Consider the following 25,230-nt stretch of genomic DNA (forward strand, 5'->3'; position numbering starts at 1 on the left):
TTTTTTGTATTTTTAGTAGAGACGGGGTTTCACTGTGTTAGCAAGGATGGTCTCCATCTCCTGACCTCGTGATCCGCCCGTCTCAGCCTCCTAAAGTGCTGGGATTACAGGCTTGAGCCACCGCGCCCGGCTGACTCCTGCCTGTTTCTGTACAGCCTATAAGTTAAGAATGATTTTTACATTTGTAAATTGCCTTAGTCCATTTGGGCTGCTATAACAAAACGTCATAGATGGGTTAGCTGGTAACAACAGATTTATTTCTCACAGTTCTGGAGGTTGAAAAGTCTAAGTTTAAGGCACTGGCAGATTTGGTTTCTGGTGAGAGCACACTTTTTGTTTCATAGATGATGCCCTCTACCTGTGTGCTCACATGATGGAAAGGACAACGGGTCTCTCTGGGGTCTCTTCTCTAAGGGCACTAATTCCATCCATAAGGACACCACCCTCATGACCTAATTACCTCTAAAATACCCTCCTTCTAAAGCTATCGCATTGGTAATTCAGTTTTAAAATATGAATTTTGAAGGGACAAAAACATTCAGACCATAATATAAATGGCTGGAAATAAATTAGAAGATTTGTTACATTTGAAAATAATATGGAATTAATATAAGTAGCAGTAAGAAAACAATAGCTGATTAATATATATATACATATGGAAGTCAAATTTTAGTTTCCATAAATAAATTTTTATTGGAATACAGACACACTCACTCATTAATCTTGTCTATGACTACCTTCCTGTGATGGTAGCAGAGCTGAATAGTTGTGACAGAGATTATAGTGCCTGTAAACTCTAAAATATTTATTATCTGACTCTTTACCATAGGAGTTTGTCAGTCGCTGTTCTGGACAGTCTTCCCTTGTCAGGGCAGATTTTTATGAGGTTGCACTGAACTAAATAGCTTCTTTTCTAGATCTGTTCTGTTCTTTTGCACTCCAGAAAAATCTTGTTCAATGCCCATTGTGGGTCAGATATCCCTAAAGCATTGGGATATGGCAAGAAAGTATGAAAGTCTTTATATTATTTTTCTCTTTTGTTCTGATTTCTATTTTGTAAATGTTCCATTGGAGATGCAGGTCAAAAGTTTGCTTTGTTGATGGAGTACATGATCAAATAATTTTAGAGACCATTGACCTACGTAAATACATCAGAGGCCTGCTTACCTGGCTCAGCAAGGACAAACACTGACAACCTGATAGCAGCCAGAGAAAGTGAAGCATTTATTGCAGGGCACGAAGCAAGGAACATCAGACAACTCACACTTAAATCTTGACCTCCCTGATGGCTTACAGATGAGGATTTTTTAAAGTAGGGGTAAATTTCAGGAAAGCAGAAGTTACAGGCAAAATTATAATTCAATACATGGAGGTTTCACATTGGTTTTGGCCCAAAAGGGCAGGATATCATGAAGCAGGGGGCTTACAGTTCATAGGTAGATTCAGATATTTTCTGATTTGCAATCAGTTAAGGAAGAGAAACTTTGTTTTAAAATTTGTGGTCAGCAAAAAGAATGTTAGCTCTGGCTCTTGGGTTTGACTTTCTCTAGGTACCTCAGAAAGAAATGTAGAACAAAGAACTTTGGTCAAAGTTCAGCCCTTAGTTCTCCCTTATCTGAGGCAGATCCCTTTGGTGGAGGTACAGAGTTCTGAAAAACAACTTAGAGAGGTATTTTATCTTTGGTTTCTGTGGCAGAACCAAACATCCTGTGATTATAGCTTCCTTGGCTATTGTTTTAAGCTACTTTTACCTTCTTGCTTATCAGTTTGCTTATTTACTTCTCACCGCTAGCTAAGTACCTGGAATTTTTCTTGAAGGATCTCTAGATTTTCCTTTATTTCCAGGCTTGGGCTGCCACCCTCCACCCCACCACCAGCCCCTAAAGGGGGTTCTTTCTCTATCTCAATAACCTGTTTTCTATAAAATGTTAGTGTTCTTTGGGATATTTATGGGTAATATATGAAAAAAAAACTTTTAGAATCCGAAAGGTTTGAAGGATAATGTATTATAGAAAATTATGCAGGTAGGTTTAGTACTAGATGTCTGAAGGCCTTTAATATGCTTAGGTACCTTGTGAATCACCAGAAGGAGGTCTCTTTGGTGTTCCCCCAAAATAGCATGGTCACATAACTTCCCATTTAGCCCCCAATATCTCAAAGAACATTTTTGAAAAAGGTTCTCTCCTTTCATAGGATGTTTCAGAATGTTAAATTGTATTGCATGTGTAAAAGCATAAATGATAATTATAGAGCACTATAAAACTATCAGTTATCATTTGGAGATGCTTTTATCAACCTTGGCACCCAGACAGGCATCTAAGTGACTGACTCCATTGTTACTTAAAATGTATTTGTTATCGTTGTTCCTGTTGCTACTTAATTAATTTTGAATATATTCTTGAAGTCAGACTGTGATTACAGCCCAAAAGAAAACTGCCACCATGATGATGTTCCTTATAACCGTCTAATGATTTGCAAAGCTACTTCGGCAAGCTAGTGATAGGGCCTCAATCAGTATTTTAACCAAAATGATAGGAAGATTTTGACTGTAGAACCTTCCACAGGAATCAATTTATTTTTAGGTCAACCAGTAAGAATATTTTATAGATGTGTCTAGATTTTCTATTTGCCAACGTTTTTTGTTGTTATAATTTTGATTACACTGTAAATCAGAGTGTATGTGAGACATGTCTCAACCAATTCATGTATTTATTTAAAAACAGAGTCTCTCCGTGTCACTCAGGCTGGCGTGCAGTGGTGCCATCATAGCTTACTGCAGCCTCTTCCTCCCAGGTTCAAGCCATCCTGCCACCTCAGCCTCCCAAGTACCTGGGACTGCAGGCATTATCACCACGCCCAGCTAATTTTTGTAGAGACATGGCTTCCCCATGTTGCCCAGGCTGATCTTGAACTCCTGAGCTCAATAAATTTAGAAATTTATTTTGGTGAGGTTAAGAGCATGCCCATGACACAGCCTCAGTAGCGCTTGACAACTTGTGTCCAAGATAATCAAGCTACAGCTTGGTTTTACACATGTATTAGTCAATTTTTATGCTGCTAATAAAGACATATCCGGGACTAGGCAATTTACAAAAGAAAGAAGTTTAATGGACTTACAGTTCCACATATCTGGAGAGGCCTCACAATCATAGCAGAAGGCAAGGAGGAGCAAGTCATGTCTTAGTTACATGGATGACAGCAGGCAAAGAAAGAGAGAGCTTGTGCAGGAGAACTCCTTTTATAAAACCATCAGATCTCATGAAATTTATTCACTGTCATGAGAACACCACAGGAAAGACTTACCCCCATGATTAAGTTATCTCCCACAGAGTCCCTCCCACAACACATGGGAATTCAAGATGAGATTTGGGTGGAGATACAGCCAAACCGTATCATTCCACCTCTGGCCCCTCCCAAATTTAATGTCCTCACATTGCAAAACTAATCATACCTTCCCAGCAGTCCAGCATTAACTCAAAAGTCCAAAGTCTCACCAAGACAAGGCAAGTCACTTCCACCTATGAGCCTGTAAAATCAAAAGAAACTTAGTTACTTCCTAGATACAATGGGGGTAGAGGCATTGGATAAATACAGCATTCAAAATGGAAGAAATTGGCCAAAACAAAGGAACTACAGACCCCAAGCAAGTCTGAAATCCAGCGGGGCAGTCAAATCTTAAAAAGTTCCAAAATGATCTCCTTTGACTCCACATCCCACATCCAGGTCATGCTGATGCAAGAGGTGGGCTCTCATGGCCTTTGCCAGTTCCACCCTGTGGGTTTGCAGGGTTAGAGCCCTCCTTCTGGCTGCTTTCACAGTCTGGTGTTGAGTGTCTGCAGCTTTTCCAGGTGCATGGTGCAAGCTGTCAGAGGATCTACCATTCTGGAGTCTGGAGGACGGTGGCCCTCTTCTCACAGCTCCACTAGGCAGTGCCCTAGTAGGGACTCTGTGCTGGGGCTCTGATGCCACATTTCCCTTCTGCACTGCCCTAGTAGAGGTTCTCCATGAGAATCCCACCCCTGCAGCAAACTTTTGCTGCCCTGGGCATCGAAGCATTTCCACATATCCTCTGAAATCTAGGTAAAGTTTCCCAAACCTCGATGTGTGATTTCTGTGCACCTGCAGGCTCAATATTATGTGGAAGCTGCCAAGGCCTGAGGCTTCCATCCTCTGAAGCAACAGCCTGAGCTGTACTTGGCCCCTTTTAGTCATGGCTGGAGTTGCTGGGACACAGGGCACCAAGTCCCTAGACTGCACACAGCAGAGGGACCCTGGACCTGGCCCATGAAACCATTTTTTCCTCCTAAACCTCTGGGCCTGTGATAGGAGAGGCTGCCACAAAGGTCTCTGACATGCCCTGGAGACATTTTTTCAGTTGTCTTGGGGATTAGCTTTTGACTCCTCGTTACTTATGCAACTTTCTGCAGTCGACTTGAATTTCTCCTCAGAAAATGGGATTTTCTTTTTTATCTCATTGTCAGGTTGAAAATTTTCTTTTCTTTTCTTTTTTGAGGCAAGGTCTTGCTCTGGTGCCCAGGCTGGAGTGCAGTGGTACAATCTCAGCTCACTGCAACCTCTGCCTCCCAAGTTTAAGTGATTCTCCTGCCTCAGCCTACTGAGTAGCTGATATTACAGGTGCCTGTCACCCCTCCCAGCTGATTTTTGTATTTTTGGGAGACACAGGGTGTCACCATGTTGGCCAGACTGGTCTTGAACTCAAGTGATCTGCTCACCACAGCCTCCCAAAGTGCTAGTGTTACAGGCATGAGCCACCATGCTCAGATAGGTTGCAAATTTTCTAAGCTTTTAAGCTCTGTTTTTCTTTTAAAATTGAATGCCTTTAACAACTCCCAAGTTACCTCCTGAATGCTTTGCTGCTTAGAAATTTCTTCTGCCAGATACCCTAAATCATCTCTCTCAGTTCATAGTTCCACAGATCTCTAAGGCAGGGGCAAAATCCTGCCAGTCTCTTTGCTAAAACAACAAAAGTTACCTTTCCTCTAGTTCCCAACAACTTCCTCATCTCCATCTGAGACCATCTCAGCCTGAATTTCATTGCCCATATCATTATCAACATTTTTATCAAAGCTATTCAACAAGTCACTAGGGAGTTCCAAACTTTCCAATATTTTTCTTTTTCTGAGCCCTCCAAACTGTTCCAGCCTCTGCCTACTATCCAGTTCCATAGTCACTTCCACATTTTTGGGTGTCTTTTCAACTGCACCCCACTCTACTGGTACCAATTTACTGTATTAGTCCATTTCATGCTGCTAATAAAGACACACCCATGACTTGGCAATTTATAAAATAAGGAAGTTTAATGGACTTTAAAGTTACACATGGCTGGGGAGGCTTCACAATCATGGGAGAAGACAAGGAGGACAAAGTCACATCTTACATGGATGGCAGCAGGCAAAGAGAGAGAGCTTGTGTAGGGGAACTCCTCTTTATAAAACCATCAGATCTCCTGAGACTTATTCAGTATCATGAGAGCATCACAGGAAAGCTTGCTCTATGATTCCCACCAAGCCCCTCCCACAACATGTGAGAATTCAAGATGAGATTTGGGTAGGGACACAGCCAAATTACATCAACACATTTTAGGGAGACATAAGACATCAATCAATACACATAAGATGTATATTGATTTGGTTCAGAAAGGCAGGACAACTTGAAGTGGGGGAGGGTTCCAAGTCATAGATTCAGAGATTTTCCAATTGGAAGTTGGTTGAAAGAGTTTAGCTGAAGACTTGGAATCAGTAGAAGGGAGTTTCTTGGCTAAGATAAGGGGTTATGGAGACCAAGATTCTTATTATGCAGATGAAGCCTCCAGGTAGCAGGCTACAGAGAGAATAGATTGTAAATGTTTCTTATCAGACTTAAAAATGTGCCAGACTCTTAGTTAATTCTCTCCTAGATCAGGGAAAAAACATGGAAAAGGAAGGGGATTCTCCACAGAAAGTAGATTTTCCCCACAAGAGACAGCTTTGCAGGACCATTTCAAAATACGTTAAAGAAATATAGTTTAGGATAAAATACTTCAGTTTCTTTCAGAGCCTGTCATGTGATGCTATACTAGAGTGAGGCTGGAATTTGGTGTCTTATTGCACAAAAAGTTCGTTTCATCAGTCTTAAGATCTCTGTTTTAATGTTAATACTGGACAGTTATGCCTGAATTTCAAAAGGAAGAGAGTAGAATGAGGCATGTTCAGCCCCACCTTCCCATAATGGCCTGAAGTAGTTTTTCAGGTTAACTTTGTAATGCTCTTGACTGAGAGGAGGGGTTCTATTCATATGATTGGGAGGCTTAGAATTTTATTTTTAGTTTATAACACCTTTTACAGAAAGAGAAGCTACTCTGATTAAAGTAATTTGCTAAGTAATTTAAATGATGAAATTGTATATATCATATTGTCTTCTGAAGGATGAACTGAGAAGTGTGTTATCTTAGAATTCTGGGTTTGAACTAACAAACAAATCTATTTGCTCAGGTCCCTCCTCCATGAATCAAATTTATTAGTTTTTTTTTTTTTTTCTATAGTAATGCCTGAAAAGTAGTGCTGATAATTAGAGTACTATTATGAATAACACATTGTGAAATTCAGAATTCTCAGAATTTCTTTGTTTGCTTGGTTAATTATTTTTGTTTGGTTTTGATTTTAACTTATGAAACCTTTCCCTGTGAGAGCCATATGGATCACCTTTCAGGTATTACATGATTGTCTTCTATAAAACTAAAAAGAAAAAAAAAAAAAAAAACTCAAAAAAAAATTGAGAGGACACAGACAGGAAGTTTTTCAAATGTCCTTCAGTTTACTTGTTTTCAGTTCCTCAAAAGAGACTGATGCAAAGCAGTTTGGAGTTTAGAATAGCTTTGAAAGAATTTATTGTTCCAAGGCTAATTTTAACCTTGTGATAAAGATTGCTTTTTGTATTCAGTTGAATGTGAGATCCAGTAATTGTTTGTCAAGGCTAAGTGCTGTAGGACATAATACATTTTTTAATGGTGTTTTGTAATTATAATACAAGCATCTTTATGGCCTAATATATGAAAGAATGCTATTGAGTAGAATGATGATAAAACAGACTTCAAATTTTATTATTTTAATTATTATATCTCATAGCTGCTTAACTTGTATTTAGGGTAGTTTGACTTTGTATGTATGCTCAAATGAATGCTTTTTCATTAGCCGAAGAGTTTCATAGATTCTTGGCAGAAACAAACTTTTTATTCTCCTCATTTTTTTCTTTCCATTTTAGACAGTAGGATATTGGTGAGGAAGGTTCCCTAAGGTAGCCAAAACAGAGGTGTGTGTTGCCTGAATTGACTTTAATATGAATTTGAAATTACCTCTATAGGGAAGTTTTAAGCTTTCCCTGTTTTCCAAAATTTCTGTCATTGGAATCTCTAGAATAAAGTTGAAAGTAGACAGATTTAACAGGAGAAGGGGCATACAAATTTATCACCTTCATATACACGGAAGTCCCACAAAATATGAGATCTAAGGAGGGCCAAATTGTGGAAGCCTAAATAACATTTTGAGCTACAGAATGAAGTCGGGGATTGGGGCTTCTGAGGGGGAGGTGGCAGCACAAGCAATAGAAGGGTGAAAGGAGAAAACGGACTGCAAACAAAGGTTGTCTTACTATGCAGATAAATTCTCCTGGGTAGTAGCCTTAAGAATAGGTGAAAACCGCATGTTCTCACTCATCGGTGGGAACTGAACAATGAGTTCACTTGGACTCGGGAAGGGGAACATCACACACTGGGGCCTATCATGGGGAGGGGGGAGGGGGGAGGGATTGCACTGGGGAGTTATACCTGATATAAATGATGAATTGATGGGTGCTGACGAGTTGATGGGTGCAGCACACCAACATGGCACAGGTATACATATGTAACAAACCTGCACGTTATGCACATGTACCCTAGAACTTAAAGTATAATAATAATAATAAAAAAAGAATAGGTGAAAAGTCTAAGTGTGACCTTTTTTTTTTTTTTTTTTTGAGATGGAGTTTCATTTTTGTTACCTAGGCTGGAGTGCAATGGTGCGATCTCAGCTCACTGCAAACTCCACCTCCCGGGTTCAGAAGAGGCAATTCTCCTGCCTCAACCTCCCGTGTAGCCAGGATTACCCTGCTGATTTTGTATTTTAGTAGAGACGAGGTTTCTCCATGTTAGTCAGGCTGGTCTCCAACTCCCGAACTTGGGTGATCCGCTCGCCTTGGCCTCCCAAAGTGCTGGGATTACAGGCATGAGCCACTGTGTCTCTTCTTTTGCAAGGAGTTAATCTTCGCTGGTTATGTAGATTCCAGGCAAGGACTTCATGACAATGACATTTCTTCAGGAGGGATTTCCTTTAGTCAGATAAAAGAAACTTCTGAGAAAGCCTCCCCTTGCACTTCAGGAGAGAACGGATCAAGAGATGGGGGCTGGGAGAAGGCCAGAGAGACCTTGGTTCTGAGGCTGTTGTTACTTTAGTTCAAAGTACTCAGCATATCAATGCACCATACTTTGGGGTATGGTTTTTGAGCCCCAATGCCTCTAAATCATAAACTTGTGCCAAGGGTTTCAGATAGCAGTATCTCCAATGTGAGATGTTTCCATGTTGTATCTTTTGTATTTGTATAGATAAACAATTTTGAAATCCTCATCGGTGGTAGATTAGGGATCCACCAAGGGATCTGTAATCCCAAAGGACCATGTCATACAAACTCATCATTTTGTTAGAGGAATGCCTGGAATCAATATTCTTTCTAAAACATCATTCAGAACCATATGTCAGCAGAGGCAGTCATATTGAGGCAAAACATACAATCTCAGAGTCATCAAATACTGTTAGCTTCAGATTTGCACCTGTTTTTTTTTTCTGCTAATAACTTTGTTTTCATTTTTTACTATAAAAATTGCATACCTACAAAAAGTGTATAGTTTAAAATATAATAAAAATGAATACCTTTTTCTCATTTCACAGAATAGGAGAACATAAGATATTCCTGTACCTTTGATTCTATGTGTACCTCCTCAATTATATTCCTTTTGCTTCCCTCGAAAGGTGACTATTTTAGATTTTATGATAATCATCTTGCTTTTGCATATGTTTTACACATAATGTATTTCTAAACAGTGTACTGTTTAGCTTTGTTTATTTTTTGCTTCATATAAACATAATCACACATTTATATTTTTACACAGCTTGCTTTTTTCTTGTTATTATTCATTATTTTGTTTCTTCATATCAATCCTAGTTGCAGAATTAGCGTCAGTTCATTAATTTTCTCTACCATATACTATTTGCTCACCATTCCTTTTGTCAGAAGTGTCTTTATTTTATCTTTATCCTTGAGTTATAAGTCTACTAGGTATGCAATTCTCAGTTAACATTTCTTATTCATATGATATATTCTACTCTCTTCTGGCTTTCATTGGTACTGCCAAGAAGTGAGCTCTCAATCTGCTTTTTATTTTTGGAGTAGTCTTTTTTACCTCTGGTTATTTTTTAATTCTTCCCTTTCTTATTGTTGCTTTATATACTACAAAGTATCTATATATCAATTCTTTTAAAAACTTACTTTCCTTAGTTTGTTGGTGTCTGGAATCTGAGAATTGGTGGCCTTCATCAATTCTATTAAACCTCTGACAATATCTTTGGAAATAGTGCCTCTCCCAGTTCTCTCCATTTGCTTCTTGTGAACTGCAATTTGATTTTTCCTTTACTTTGTCAATCTATTCTCCATGTCTCTTAATCTCTTGATCGTGTTTTACATCACATTTGTTTGTGCTTTCAGGTAAACATTCCCAGATATATCATCATATCATCCCCAAACTATTAGGTTTTAATTTTCCCTATTTTTTTTTTTTTTATTTCTAGAAATTCTATTTGGTCATATGTTACATCTTCATGATAAACTTTGAGTTTGTCATTATTCATACATTCAAGTCTCTCTTGTATTTTTAAACATTAAAATGTTTATATTCTATATCTGATAATCTCATTATATACATTTTTTGGTGGATCTGATTTTGTAGCCTTCTCTTTGCACTGACTCCCATCTATGATATCTTTTTTCTCATGTCATTAGTGGTTTCCTTCTCTTGTGGGCTCACATTCCTTGAAAATGTATTTATGGGAATTAATAAATATTTGAGGTAAAGTAAATTCTTCCAGAGAGGGTCTGAGATTGCTTTTACTAGTTATCTAAGGACACCATGACTAGGAACCACTTTTAAACCAAATTTTTAACCTCGCAGTTTAAATTTTGGCACTCACACAGGTTTAGATTCTTAGAAGAGACTTATTTATCTCCTTGATTACTAAAGCTGAAACTGGCACATGCCCCGCCATTGCTGTCTAGTTATTTTCTAGTGAGAGCATCATTCTTTCTTGGTACTGTATTTATGTGGAGATTTCTATTCTACCCTACAACGTGCTCAGTCCCAGACTTTGTCTGCTATCTCAGGTGTTTGTAACTCAGTTTCTAGGCCACCAGGGATGGGCAAAAACCTTGAGGGTAAACACCACCCGATAGTTAGTTTGCCCTTGTGAATCTCTGCTTTGTGCTTATTTCTGATCTCTCAGAAATTTCCTTATTTTGATACCAGTACAGCTGTGCATCTTTTAGGAAAAAAAATCCTGTCCAGTAGGTTTATATGTGTTATATTGCAAGGGATTTCTCTCAGTATCTTGTTAGCCATATTGTAGAAATGGAAAACTCCTCTCTCGACTCTTTTAGATACTGCTTTCAATAGTAGTCATTTCATTTGCAGTCAGTGGTAGAGTAGAGCCAGAGATTTACACAAGTTTTTTTAAAAGTAAAGATTTTAAAAAGTATTTATCACTTCCAGTGAAAATTCTGTTCTAATACTTGAAGATAATTAATAATTGTTAAAACTGACTCATGCTTACACCTTCACAGCTGCTATTCTGGGCCTTAAAAGATTTCTTCAAAGCCTATCACATGATCACCTTATAAGCAGGCCAGCAGAAATTTCTAAGTTAATTACAGTTTGGCAGAGTGTATCCAAAACCTCTTATCTGAACAGTGAACCCAATAATTTAATCAGTCTGTCTGTCGATTAATCACGTTCTAATCCATCTGATATCAGCACTAAAAAAGCCCTTCATCTGTTTCTTGTAAAACTTATCTCTGTGAATGCACAGCTGCTGTGAGCTATTGGTATTAATAACTTGAATAGGAGACAGAACACATTGGATTCTCAAAGCCTGCAGAAAAAGTTTGAACTCCTTAAAACAGTCATTCAAGACTCTGCAATCTGACCCAAGTCTATTTAATCCTCCCATCCTCATTTCCAGTTTATTTCCCAGTTTTAGCCGTGAACTAGTTAAAATCAGTCACCTGAACTCTCACAACTTTTGTTTTGACTGTTTCTGAAGCTAGTGAGTTGTTGAATGAATAAACAATTATTTATCAAATACCACATGCCAGTCATGTGCTGTATTGCTTCATTTAATATCCTACATCTTCTCTGTGACAGAGTGATGGTTATCCGGATCGGCAGATGAGAAGGTCAAAAAACAAAACAAACCACTTTTAGTGTCTAGTTTACAAAATCGTAAGCTCTTTGAAAAAGGGCAAGAGGAAAAACAAAAGGCTACATGATTATATGAGCCAGTATTTTTATCAGGCATGAATAAAATTCAGAAAATTAATCTCCATATTTCTACAGTATAAGACACCACATGCTTTATATATGTGACACACTATCCAAGAGTGAGGAACATTTGTTGTTGGGTGAGCACTGGAGAAAATGTGAGTAAAACTCCTTCCTTGACATATAGCAGACATTCAGTCTAGTCAGTTTGCATTTATTAGTCCCCTCTTTTAAGCCTAATAAGGTCATACATGTTTTCTTATTCATTTTAGAACAATGTGCTCTTCTTTGTTCCTCCTTTTCTACTTCTTCCACTGTCCTCCCCGCTTACATAGAATATCTATTCATTCCATCAGTTCAGCCTACGCCAAGGCTGAGATTAAGTACGCCACACCATGCTATTTTGTGTTGACATCTTCAACACACTAACACATGATAATGAGAGATTCCCAGTGTAGTCTAAAACATTGGAGAATGTCAAAGCATTCTTAGAATTTTGATCTTGCAAGGTTTTGGGCCACAGGAATAGGAAATGGATCATCATGTTTGAATCAAGACTATAGAGAGTTTTTATTTCACTAAATGATAAATATTTTGCCTGTCTGACCACCATTTTCCTAGATAATTATCCTTTGTCAGTGTCTGTATATTTTCTTCTGAAGTTTCTAAGGTGAATTTAAATCTACTGGTCCTGGTGTCACAGATAATACTAGTTACCCAGCTCTCAGTTACCCCATCACTGTTTACCTGAGCATCTGTGTGAATCCTAATTAAATTTATCCTGCCAGACATAGTTCATTAAACAAGGGATGACTAACTAATGCAGCTTAAGCCCATTAGGGCCTCTGTCACCAGGGGTTAAAATCTGGCCTAAGATATTACAAGTTTGGAGGAGTGACTTTCCCTACAACTTGTGAACTTCGGACTTGTCAGAGAGTTATATTCTATCATATGAACTGAGACAGAGGAAGCTCTCTGTAGAGAGACAGAAAGAAAAATGAAGAAATAAGCCAATAGAAGCAGAGAGGAGACAAAGAATCATTCCTAGCTGAGATATAGTTGCATATTTGTGTGTGTTATGTGAAATTCTCCTTTTCCTTAAAATAAATAGACCACACCCCACTTTTTAAAAATTTAACTTATTCAAGTTGATTTGTTTTTCTTGCAGCTGAAATAAGTTCGAATTATTATTATGTATATTAAATGTTAAGAGGTCACTAACAACATTATTATTATCCACATCACATAAGCACACCTGAGTTCTAGTCTCATCTCTAATGCTTACTAGATATGTAACCATGGATAGGTCATGATAATTTCAAAAGAGTGGTATATGTGAAAGATTTGTGCTATACATGTCTAAAATACTATTATTTCTACAATGTCAGTGCTACAACTTCTTTGATAATTTATCTTTTATTCCTAGGATAATAGTGCTATTTTTGTTTATTGTGTTTTCCGTGTAGATAGGTCTGAAGTTCCTGATGACAAAAGGGCAAATTTTGTCACTAATTCAGATATTGAGTACTATCTTTATATAAGCTATTACAAGAGAAAAAAATGATTTATTGAGAACAAATACTCATCTTGCCTACTTTGTCCCCCCGAGAAAACCAAGTAGAGATTATTCTGACCATTATAAAGTTTATTTTGGGGAGGAATCAAATATTAATATACGTAGTTCATGAAGAAAATAAAATGTTAGCGAGTTCTTTCATAGTAGCGCAATTGTTCTAGAAACTGGGCCACTCTTGAATTTTATTTCACTTTTTGCTATTCCCAGGGTAACAGTATGTTAGATTTATAATGATGGAATCTGACTCTGTAACAAGATATTTGTTGTTAGACTTGTTTGCAGAGTGGTTTTCCTCTTTTGTGGAATAGTGTATGGGTTATGTTGTACTTATCTCAGTAGGATTTTATGAGGAAAGTGATATATTTTAGAAAACAGTTTGTCAGGAAGTACATTTAATTTTTGAACTCCTAATTTATAAAACCAAATAATTAAAATATTTTTGACAGAATATTTACAGCAGAATCTTGGAAGTTAAGGAAACAAAACAAATATTTCTTCGATTTCAGTTACAGGTTTTCAGGTAAACTGATACAACTTTATCAACAACTCAGAGCAGTATACACTATACTACCACATAACTCATTGAACAGATTTCTCATTCTACCACACTTCTGCAGTTCAAGAGTAAAGTTTCTTTATAATTATATATCACTAGTACTTTCAGAAAGGCCTCCTTGCTCTACCATTTCCTATTTCTCCTCCACCATCTACCTACTCCAAGAAGTAACTTCTATCATGAATTATTTTTAGTTGTTACCTTACTTATATTTATAGTTTTATCCTATCAGTATGTTTCACTAAATAATATATTGCTTTGTGTTGTGTGTCATATTCTATATATTTTTCTAGAACGTGCCCTTTTCATTCAACAAGATGTTTATAAAATTCATCCACTGTGGTATATGTAGCTATGATTCACTTTGCAAATTTTATTTCCTGTTTTCATCCAACTTTGCTTGACCCCATTCTTTTTCTAGCCTCTTATTCAGACATTTCTACAAAGTTTTCTTTTTCTGTTAGTTGTGGCAATTGTGACTGTTTTAATTCAGTAGTAACCATGGAAACATTGTAAGTTTTTACAATAAGAGAGGTTAAGTAAATGAACCTAAACAAATATGATTAGTCAGTTTACCATTTAAATCTCTTTTCTGATAGAGAAAAAAATCACTATCAGCACTTCAAATGTTAAAAGGTCACTAATACTTGATGTTATAATGGTAGTTATAATATTACATAAAGCTAAGATATTACCTAACACTTCCTTTTCTATAAACATCTGTTTTTAAAATATCTGAATATTGTTAATGCACTGAAGATCAGAGCTATAGCAGTTTGTCTTTTTTATTATAGAGAATGAACTCTTATCTACTCTAACTATTCTTGAATATGTTTATGTTGTTGTATTAACTCCCTTAAGCAATGCTAATAAGACTTAGCCATTAAATATTAAAGCAAAATATTCTCTTATGAAATCATGCTCAAATTCTAGTCTTCCCAGGTCAAAAGCTTTAGTAAGTTATTGTCCAATTATTGAAACTCTAACTCTAGTTATATAACCAAAGATAATTGGTTATATCTGTGTTTTCATTCATCTTTCACTTAATTTAAAAATTCTAAAAGTCTCAAGTCAGTGGAGAATGTTTTTGGCAAAACAATGGCAAACATGACTGAATTTGGGAAAGAAAATGTAGAATAAAATTTATATTACCCATTTATTACTGGATGAATACATTGGAATTTTGCCACTTTAGTTGAATTTGGAAAATGTCGAATTTCTATCATGTTAACAAATGCCTTACAGATAGTTAACCCGTTCTACAACAGTAGGCATCTGTAATTTGAGAAGTTATAAAGGGCCTTTTACGTTTGGTTGAATTAAGGAATGAGAAAATTGACCTGTTTAAATAAACATTCTCTATTATAAATCAACACAAATGATTAAGCATTCTCTATCATAAAGTAGATAAATTTTCCTTTGATTTGGTTTGTACTTCCTATTCATTATCTTGATTAAGGAGATCATTGGTAACTCTCCTATGCTATATTTACAGTTTAAACACCACATCATAGAAGAGAAAAATAAACCAGCTCTAACATTAATAAGAAACTTGCTCATAATACACAAAGAAAAAATTCTTAAAGGTAGAATTGTAGGTTTTGAGTTATTACTGAGGGGGGAAATGCTTAAGAAAGAAGCATTTTCTTGACAGTCCTCCAATTAAATATTGTCAGCTTATAGATCCTTTTGGCTAATGTGAGATGTTGGCCTTGTGGTTATTAGTAGGGTTACTGTAAATAGCATATAGCATATATCTTAGAATTCCTGAACCATAAGATTTTTTTCCTTATTAGTTATAGGTGAAATTTCCATTCTGTGCCTTTTATATTCTATGATATTTTAAAAATTCCTACGTATACTGTTAAGATGTGTTCTTAGCATACAGGACAAACATAAAAGACAACTGTAGTTGGACAGGCTCATTAGCTAGGAAATACCCTAGGGGGTCATGGATCAGGTTAAGAATTCACATCCACATGAACCAAAAAAGCCTGGGAGTTGGATTGTATCTGAATGGGGGCATTCTATTTAAATCCTAGAGATCAGCGATACCCAGCAGTTAAGGACTAGCAATCCGGAAGGTCTTAGAAGCTGCAGTGTGGTGAAGTTCAAGCATGCTTTCTGTCAGCCAGTCGTCACAGTAGGCTGTGTGAGAAGGCCTATAGCAGTGGGTGGTTTGTATCACAGCACTCGGTTCAGGGATCTAACCGTGGGAGGGGGTGTTCTGAGTTGTAGAAAGAGGGGTCCCTGAAGGATCAGAAGAAGCAAGCAAGAACCCCAATTCTAGAGAAATGGACTAGCAGGAAAAGATCTAAGCATAGTAATAAATCCTGAACTTTGAATAAAAGCCTGTTTTTGCTATAAAGACATACCTGAGCCTGGGAAATTCATGAAGAAAAATAAGTTTAATTGGCATATGGTTCTGCAGGCTCTAAAGGAAGCACAGCAGCGTCTGCTAATGTGGAGGCCTCAGGAAGCTTCCAATCAAGGCAGAAGGTGAAGGTGAAGGGGGAGCAGTCAGATCATATGATAAATCAGTAGCAAGAGAAAGAGGGGAGAGGTGCTACACACTTTTAAAGGGCCAGGTCTTACAAGAACTCACTCATTATCATGAGGACAGTACCAAGAGGATGACTCTAAACTATTTATGAGAAATTCTCCCCCATGATGCAATCAATCACCTCCACCAAGCCCCTCCTCCAACACTGAGGATTACATTTCAACATGAGATTTGGGTGGGGTACACATCCAAACTATATCAAAGCCCAAACCCTGGTCTGTTCAGCAGCAGAATGCAGCCAGCAATAAATATCTTTGGTTCTCATACCTCAGGACAAGACTGATTCTAGTGCTTATGGTTTTAGTCTAGACTCATTCAAGATACAATTCTTTAGCACCACTAAAGGCCAGGCTGGAAGCTGGGCATATAATAGTAAACAAAATATAGTTTATTTCTTTACAAGTCTTATGCTGTAGTGGAAGGTACAGTCAGGAATATAGACAATCGCAATAAATGGTAGTAAGAGTGCCAATTGGGAAAGGTATATATTGTTATGGTGGCATGAGTCAGAGCGTGTTACTAAAACTCAATGGAGTTGGACAGAAAAGAAAAACTTCTCAAAGGAACTGAAGTCTAAATGAAGACATGGAGAATGGGCAGGAGTAGGGATACTGCTAACATGAGTCAGTTTTGTTGAATAAGCAGGAAGCACCTGCTTCCAGACCAATAAATTAAAAAATGGTCATCAAAACCAGATGCCCCATTATTTGCCCACCAACACAGTACCAGGGCGCTTGACTTGGTGAACTAAATACAGATTTCACTCCTCCTTGGCTAAGAAATCCTGTGTAGAGAACAACTTGTGGCCTAGGTTGGACTTACTTAGGTGAAGAGCATTTAGAGTAGAGAGTAAAGCAGAGGAAAGGAGGATCTCAAGGCTTAAAGTGTATGGCTCTTGAAAATTGGAACATAGAAGAAAACTAGCCTCATCTGAGTGAAACATTTCAAGAATTGTCTTCTCAGACCATGAAAACACCGGAGTACCCGCTGGATGAGCTTCACAGAGCCACCTATAGGGAGGCAGAACATTAAGCATTTGCCAAGATGGAAATTGATGCACTAGGCTTGAGCTTCCTGAAGTAACTCTATTTGTCATTTTACCCATTAAGATTGTGAAACATGGTTTCACAATAGCAAATCAAAGCAAACTGGAGATGTTGCACACAATTACAATAGAAATGGAATGACTTAATTAGTAAAAAATTAACTGTCATGATTCCTATAAGTTAAAATGTACATATTTAAGGAGGCTTATTGTAACATTTATACCATTTATTTTATAATATACTAATTCGAAGGTAAAAGTGAATGTAAATTATCAGAAATTAACATGCAATGTGAAGAAAAGTCCTTTTATCCTCTGCAACTGTAGCATTTGGCAGATTCAGGAATAAATAATCTTTTGTGGCAAGGGTATGCCTTATCAAACATATGCAGATCAGCACTAATTAATGCTAATTAAGGTTTCCTGTCTATCTAGTTGGAAAAACGTCCAAATGTTATGAAATCCAGTTAGTATGCCTATTACGCTAATTGTTTTATATGGGGTGGTTCTTAATTAAAATATGTAAATTGACCTTAATTGCTATATACTAATGGGGGTTCATGTTATCTTACTAAAAGTGACAAGATGGTGAGGAGGGGTACTTAAATGACTAATTCTGATAAATCCTTAACTAAATGACCTTTACTCAAAATTAATTTTAATTGGAAGTTGGCAAAAGAAACATTTTTCTTCTTTGTTTCTTTTTAGTTTTAAGTAATGGAAGAATGTTTTTCTTCTTTGTTAATACAGCTTTAGAAGCAGTTGTGGATTGTTAATTACACTTAACAAGCAAGTTAATTTTACTGTTTACTGTTTATAGGTATCAGGAAGTTATTGATATACCCATTTCAGTCTTGGAGAAAGTGACTTTTTTCTCATTGAATGTGAATATATAGTTATAATCCTATAAGTAATTTGACCTAGCCAGTTTGTTAAAATATGTGTTAATGGTTGATGAGCCAGTAATACTAATATGTATTCCTTCACTTATTTACATTGGAATTGCTTTTTTTAGGAAAAAAATAAAGTTTTTAGTAACATTAATTCTTATTGGAGTTAAACTGGGATTGGAGATACCTAGATTAAATGGACAGAAATGATAAACTTTTGCATTTTACCTATAATGTTTTTATTGTTTAATCACAAACAAGTTAACATGTGTATGCCTTAAATCAGTGTTAATGAATATAAATATTTTTATTTTTGCACTATTCTAAACCTAGAATTACAAGAAGTAATTTAGCTAAAGCTAACAAATACTTTATTTTACCTTTTTTATTTGCAAGTAGTTTATGTTCAATTCTAATTTAATGTATATTAAAAATGCCTCTGCAAAAATGTGAGAAGGGACTTCATAATATATTGTCATATGGAAATGAGCAGATAATAAAGATTATAGCTTTTCTTTGTCAAAAGGAGACTCAATATCTTTGCTCTTTCATCAGGACATTGTGACAAATGTTTCCCCCAGAATCATCCGGGGAACCACCTCTGGCCCCATGTATGGCCCTGGACAAAGCTCCTTTCTGAATATTGAGCTCATCAGTGAGAAAACGGCTGCATATTGGTGTCAAAGTGTCACTGAACTAAAGGCTGACTTTCCAGACAACGTAAGTGTGATTTAACATCTAAAACAAGAGAATTGGCATAAGTTGGTGAATGTTTATTTAAACATCCAATTCATAGGCTTATAAATATTAATGTGTATATTTTATTAAAGAATCTGCCAGTTGCTTTGCTGATGCATAGAAAGATAAAAAAGAAAGAAAAGCTCAAGAACTCATAAAAATCCACACAATGTGAAGCTTTGTTATAAATGGGTGCCATGTAAGATGGAAGAAGTATCTACATAAGCAGAAGGAAGAGAAATGAAATACTCATTTTATTGAGTTGGTTTTCACTGTATGTGGCTGGTATTTATGAAGGTGATGACCTTAGGAAGAAATTGCAGACTATAAATCATTTTAAATATGAACCTGAGGCAGAAGCAGCATATCTTCCTATGAAGTTTATATTTTTTCAGTGGGAAATAATTCACCAAATAATTTTAACACTCCTATACTAAATGAGTCAACTATCTTTTATAAAATCTTTTTTTTTCTTTTAAAGAACCATGCATAAATATTGCAGTAAAATCAGGCTTAAATATAATAGATAATATTTTCTCTTCAATAATCTGGTTAGGGTTATCCTTAATGTCATTCATTTATAGTCCCTCTCCTTCCCACCTGCCTCTCCCACTTCCTATGTTTTTCCTACCCCTCTCCCTTCCTTCTCTCTCTTCCTTCCTCCCTTTTCCCCTCCCTCTTCCTCAATTCTCTGTCTCTTTCAAATACACACAACTTATATCTCTTTCTTTCATTCTTTCTTTCAATGAACTGGTAGTGAATGGAGGTTGAGATTTGAGGCAATGCGTGTGTTTATGTCATCGAAATTATTTTTCTACCTACATATGTCTTTCAGAGGCAAAAACAACACTCAAGTATACTAATGATATATTTTAAAATCTATTGAAACTGGTGAATGTTTGTCTACAAACTGATAAATTGCAAATTCTTACAAAGGAATATAGAAATCACACAATTGCCTTGCCCGTCAAGTTTTTTCTTCTGTTTTACGCAGCTCTAATTATTTCAAAATTATCTCTTAACTTGAAATAAAATACATGCACACAGAACAAATATAATTTATCTTCCTCAAGACAGTCGTTTAGATGTGAAGGGAACTATCAGGACCCATCTAAAATCTCTAGTTTCTGCTTATTAGGAATCTTTCCCTTCCTGAGCTTGTTAAAATTATCCCCGTTTTCGCATTATATAACACTCTATATAAGAGGTATGCTGAGCTATTTGTTTGTTAAAGGACTTACATCTTTTGGGAAGCGTTTCTCAGAAAGATAAGGACAACAAAAAAGGTCAACTATAAAAAGAAATAATATGTTTTGTAAACCTGATGTACAGTATTAAATTCTCTGCCAGGTACTGAACATGCAACATAATAGTAATGGTAATAATATATTATGAGCACTCATATAGCACTCACTCTGTGCTAGGCACTGTTATAAAAGTTTTATTTATTTTAAACTCATTTGATCTTTTTGAACAACCTTATGAGATAGGTAGTATTATTGTCTCTATTTCACTGATGAGGAAACTGAGGCACACAGAGATTAAGTACTGTGTCAATCATTACACACCTAATATATGATGAAGCTAGAATTTGAACTTGAAATTTGTTTTTACCATCCATGCTTCTGTCTGATAACAGTGTTCTCTGGTCCAGTGTATTTGCCTATGTTGTCCTTAAATATTGAGTATTACTGGTTTTTTAACTAGAAATTGGATACACCCCCAACTCTGTAGTGAAGGCCAGAGTACATTGGCGCCATCATGGCTCGCTGCAGCCTCCAGCTCCTAGGTTCAAGTGATCCTCCCGCCTCAGCCTCCCAGGGCGTACAGGTGCCTGCCACCATGCCCGGCTAATTGTTTAGTTTTTTGTAGAGATGAAGTCTTGCTATGTTGCCCAGGCTGGTCTTGAACTCCTGAACTCAAGCAGTCCTCCTACCTCAGCCTCCCAAAGTGCTGGGATTACAGGTGTAAGCCACTGTTCCCAGTCTAGTATTACTTTTTTTTTTTTTTGAGACGGAGTCTCGCTCTGTCCCCCAGGCTGGAGTGCAGTGGCGCGATCTCCACTCACTGCAAGCTCCACGCCCCGGGTTCACGTCATTCTCCTGCCTCAGCCTCCCGAGTAGCTGGGACTACAGGCGCCCGCCACTGCGCCCGGCTAATTTTTTTTTTTTTGTATTTTTAGTAGAGACGGGGTTTCACAGCGTTAGCCAGGATGGTCTCGATCTCCTGACCTCGTGATCCGCCCGTCTCGGCCTCCCAAAGTGCTGGGATTACAGGTGTGAGCCACCGCGCCCGGCCTAGTATTACATTTTAATGCCTCATGAGAATGGTATGAAATATAATTTCCCAAATACTGATTCAATCGTATCTAGCTAAGCTAATGTGTCTGAAAAAAAAATATTTTCCTGGAAAATAACTCCTACCAATGGATTGTCTTAACTTCATGTGATACTTTTTCTCTTTTTTGGGTAGGAGTAAGTTGTAATAAGAAAGCTGAGATGAAACCCTTGTTTTGTGATTCTACAGTCAAGTAGAAGTAAGAGATGTAGTTAATATTCTTTTCCATTTCCCTGATGATAATTTTCTTCTCTTATAATGCTTTTTCTTGAGAAAACAATACATACTTTTCTTGTTTCTGATTCTTTCCCTATTTAGATTATACACATTTTTCTTTTTCTGTATTCCTAGAACTAATTTCTAGCATTTTTACTCCTCATATTGAAGATAACATTTTAAATACAATTAAAATGGCATTCCCGTTTGAACCCATAGAAATATGTGTGTGTACCTAGATATTGTCATGCTGAGAGTAGACAGTCCCCTGCTGTTTTGGAATTATTCTGATGCATTTGCCCAATGAGCTGAATGAAAGAAGGTGACCCTTCATTTTCCAAGTTTAATTATCACTCTTGCTGGAGTTTTTTCACATCATTCTCGACTGCATGGCTGCCACCTTTAATGACAGGGACTGGACAATTCAACCCACTGTGGCAGCTTCTAAGCAAAAGGTAACTTTTCTGATAAAAAGAATTGTGCTGGGTGTGGATATAGGTCAGCTAATATCACTAGCTAATGTCTCTGTTTCCAGAGAGGGTGAGCACCAGTTGACCATAAACCAGAGGAGACAGCTGATGAACTTCTTCAATGTAAAGGCAGGGAGACCTCTGAAATATATTGTGAGGGCTCATCTCTGAATTGTCACAGTTATACCAAAGCCTACATTCACACTAGACTTCTGCTTGGCTTTCAAGGTTTCCTTTTATTTATCTGTGAATTAAATTTGGCACATTGATCATTGTAGTGACAATTTATTACTGACTAAGAGCTTTTTGTTCCTAAGTTGAGATTCTGTAATGCTTGTTATTAAATAGACAGAATAACTAGGACTTGCAGAAGTCAATTTTAAGTGAATCCTTTTATTCTCAATGCAAAATCCTTATGAATCATATATTTCAGGCTGAGGAAAAAAATTTTTAACAAAAAATACATGCTACACTTTGAATGCACCGAATTAGGAAGCAAAGACTGAATTTTTTTTATCATTTGTGGCAGCTAAAGTAGAAAGCAAAAGGTAGGGCTTCAGCAGTGAATCAGCTAGTGAAGATAGAAAAGGAAATGATGGCTTTGTTAGAGAAATTAATAAGGAAGAACAATTGATATGTAAATATACATCTATTACAATACACCGCATTTCTGTAAAAAACACTTTCTCAGTTAATTACTGAGAGATCAGCATTGTACATATTAGGTTCAAAGTGACTCCAAAGAAGTTGATCTACATCAGCACTCCTGAAGGTGCTTTACTGACAGATAGCCTCTAAATATTCAGTACTTAACATTTTATGTGTACCATGGACTCCTTAGGCACTCTGGTGAAGCTTAGGAGCCTCTTTCCAGAATATTTTTGAAGGCATAAAACAAAATTCATAGGCTTACAAAGGATTCTCACTATCTCCCTTAAAATATACAATATAGCAATATATATATATATATTTTTTTTTTTAAGGCACTAAGTAACAATCTAGTGGTGGGTCTAATAACTACTAAAATTTTGATGTCATGGTGAGTATAAGTACTTGAGATTTCTGCAGCAACTCTACTGTGATTTTCTGTGACTTCTTTTGGTGCAAAGTGACAGATATCAATAGTGCCACTATGGTTTATTGCATTTGTTATCTTAAAAACATCAGACAATTGGCTGGGTGTGGTGGCTCACGCCTGTAATCCCAGCACTTTGAGAGGCCAAGGCAGGCAGATCACTTGAGGTCAGGAGTTTGTGACCAGCCTGACCAACATGGTGAAACCCCATCTCTACTGAAAATACAAAAATTAGTCGGGTGTGGTGGCAGGTGCCTGTAATCCCAGCTACTCAGGAGGCTGTGGCAGGAGAATTGCTTGAAACCAGGAGGCGGAGGTTGCAGTGAGCCAAGATTACACCACTGCACTCCAGCCTGGGCCACAGGAGTGAAACTCAATCTCCAAAAGAAAAAAAAAAACAAAAAAAAACAGGCAATTTATACATTTATAAAGGAGAGCTTTATGTCTTAGAAAGTATTACTACCTATCGGCTAGGAAGCAGACTGCTGGCCAAAGCCAGAGACAGAAACTTCAAGAGAGGAAAGGTAAGACAGGAATTTATGGTGAAGGGGTTGGCTAAGTATACATACTAGGTTATAAGAGAAGCTATGAATATTCATGAAGGGGCCTTAATATCTAAGTTACATATTAGGTTATAGGAAAAGCTATGAATATTCATGAAGGGGCCTTAACATCTAAGTTACATATTAGGTTATAGGAGAAGCTATGAATATTCATGAAGGGGTCTTAATGCATGTGTACTGAACAAACATCCGTGTTATATACATGTAATGTTCACTTTGCAGTGGAGACTTAACATTTGAATGTATTACAGTTGATCTCTATTCATCAAAAGGTGAAGCAGAGGCATGAAGGCACTCAGTGCACAGCCTCTGTAAACTGGCCAGAACCAATCCATGGTTGGTAGTCCCAAAATCCATCTCTCGTCCAATCAAACCTGTAGTTATGACTTGTGGAACAGGGGAAGTCAGTCGGCGTCTGGTGATCAGTGAGCTGTAATTGTTTTTATATTGCTTATCTTGAGGCCAGCACTTGTTTAACTGCCAGAGAAAAGGAAAAATAAATCCTTGTGGCACTGAGAATAGTTTATTCCTTAAGTGTAAAGGTGCTTGACTTTACCTTTGCCTGGCATGTCCTCAGGTCTCCTTTATAATTTGGTATCTTATTGACACAAAGAGTCCATGCTGTCTCACCTGGGGCCTGAGGGGCTTTATTTTTAATTTATACATTCATGATTGAAAAATGCCAAAGTTTAGAAGATTGGTAAAAATAAAGGTCTACATGTTTTCTCACCCAAGTTTATGGATTTCTGTATTCTATAGTCTCTGGACTGCAGATTAAGAACCTGTGTCCAGTAGCTCTCTATTCTGTTTGGATATTGGAATCTCCTGAGAAGCTTTAAAAAAGGTATTTATGATTAGGCCCTATTCTGTTCAATCATTTCAGAAATCTCCATGGATACAATGAATATATATGTATGTGTGTGTATCTATGTACACATATGTATATGTGTGTGTATATACGTGTGTATATTTTTTATAAAGTTCGTCAATTGATTCTACTGCGTACACAGCATTATTTATGGCTCTTGCCCTATATTATTAAGCATTCTTAAAATTCCTATATCAGAAGAGTTTATTAAGAGCATTTTATATGTTTCAGGCACTGTGCTAAGGGCTTTATGTATCTGTGAAGCAGAGGTTTTTTTTCCCCATTTTAACACATGATGAAACTGACATTTAGAGATATTGCATTGACTATCTTGGGTCATACAGCTAGTGAGTGAAAGCACTAGACTGGGAAGGCTTTCCATTACACCTTGAAGAAATATTTCATTTGGCCCTAAGTAGCCTGAGAAATTAGGAATATGTTATTCCAATCCTTCCTTTCCCACCCTCTTAAATGGGCATTCTTAAATATAAACTTTCACAAAAGAAAACAAATGATTTGACAAAGAAAGAAGTTATGTTATCAGCCAAGCATTGTCTTGCTCTTACTCCAAACTAAAGACATTCTATGCCCAGCTCTTACTGCTTTCTAGGATGTAGCTGTCTATAGAAAATAGGGTCAGTGGGACTCAATTTGGACTTGGATTTGAGCTGTTACCTGGCCTCATCTGAAATTCTATATTCCAAAATAGGGGAAGT

General features: G+C 36.9%; 1 protein-coding gene across 2 annotated transcripts in view; it reads left to right on the plus strand.

Annotated features, from left to right (window-relative positions):
- The window catches only part of DPYD (dihydropyrimidine dehydrogenase), an 875,732-nt gene that overhangs the window by 490,962 nt on the left and 359,540 nt on the right, over positions 1 to 25,230 (plus strand). For both annotated transcript variants that reach the window (XM_023231016.1, XM_023231017.2), the window contains exon 14: positions 18,803 to 18,967. In XM_023231016.1, the coding sequence (XP_023086784.1) occupies positions 18,803 to 18,967 (165 nt within the window). The remainder of the gene's footprint in view (positions 1 to 18,802; positions 18,968 to 25,230) is intronic.

The sequence above is a fragment of the Piliocolobus tephrosceles genome, chromosome 1, assembly GCF_002776525.5.
Source record: "Piliocolobus tephrosceles isolate RC106 chromosome 1, ASM277652v3, whole genome shotgun sequence".
Lineage (NCBI taxonomy): Eukaryota > Metazoa > Chordata > Mammalia > Primates > Cercopithecidae > Piliocolobus > Piliocolobus tephrosceles.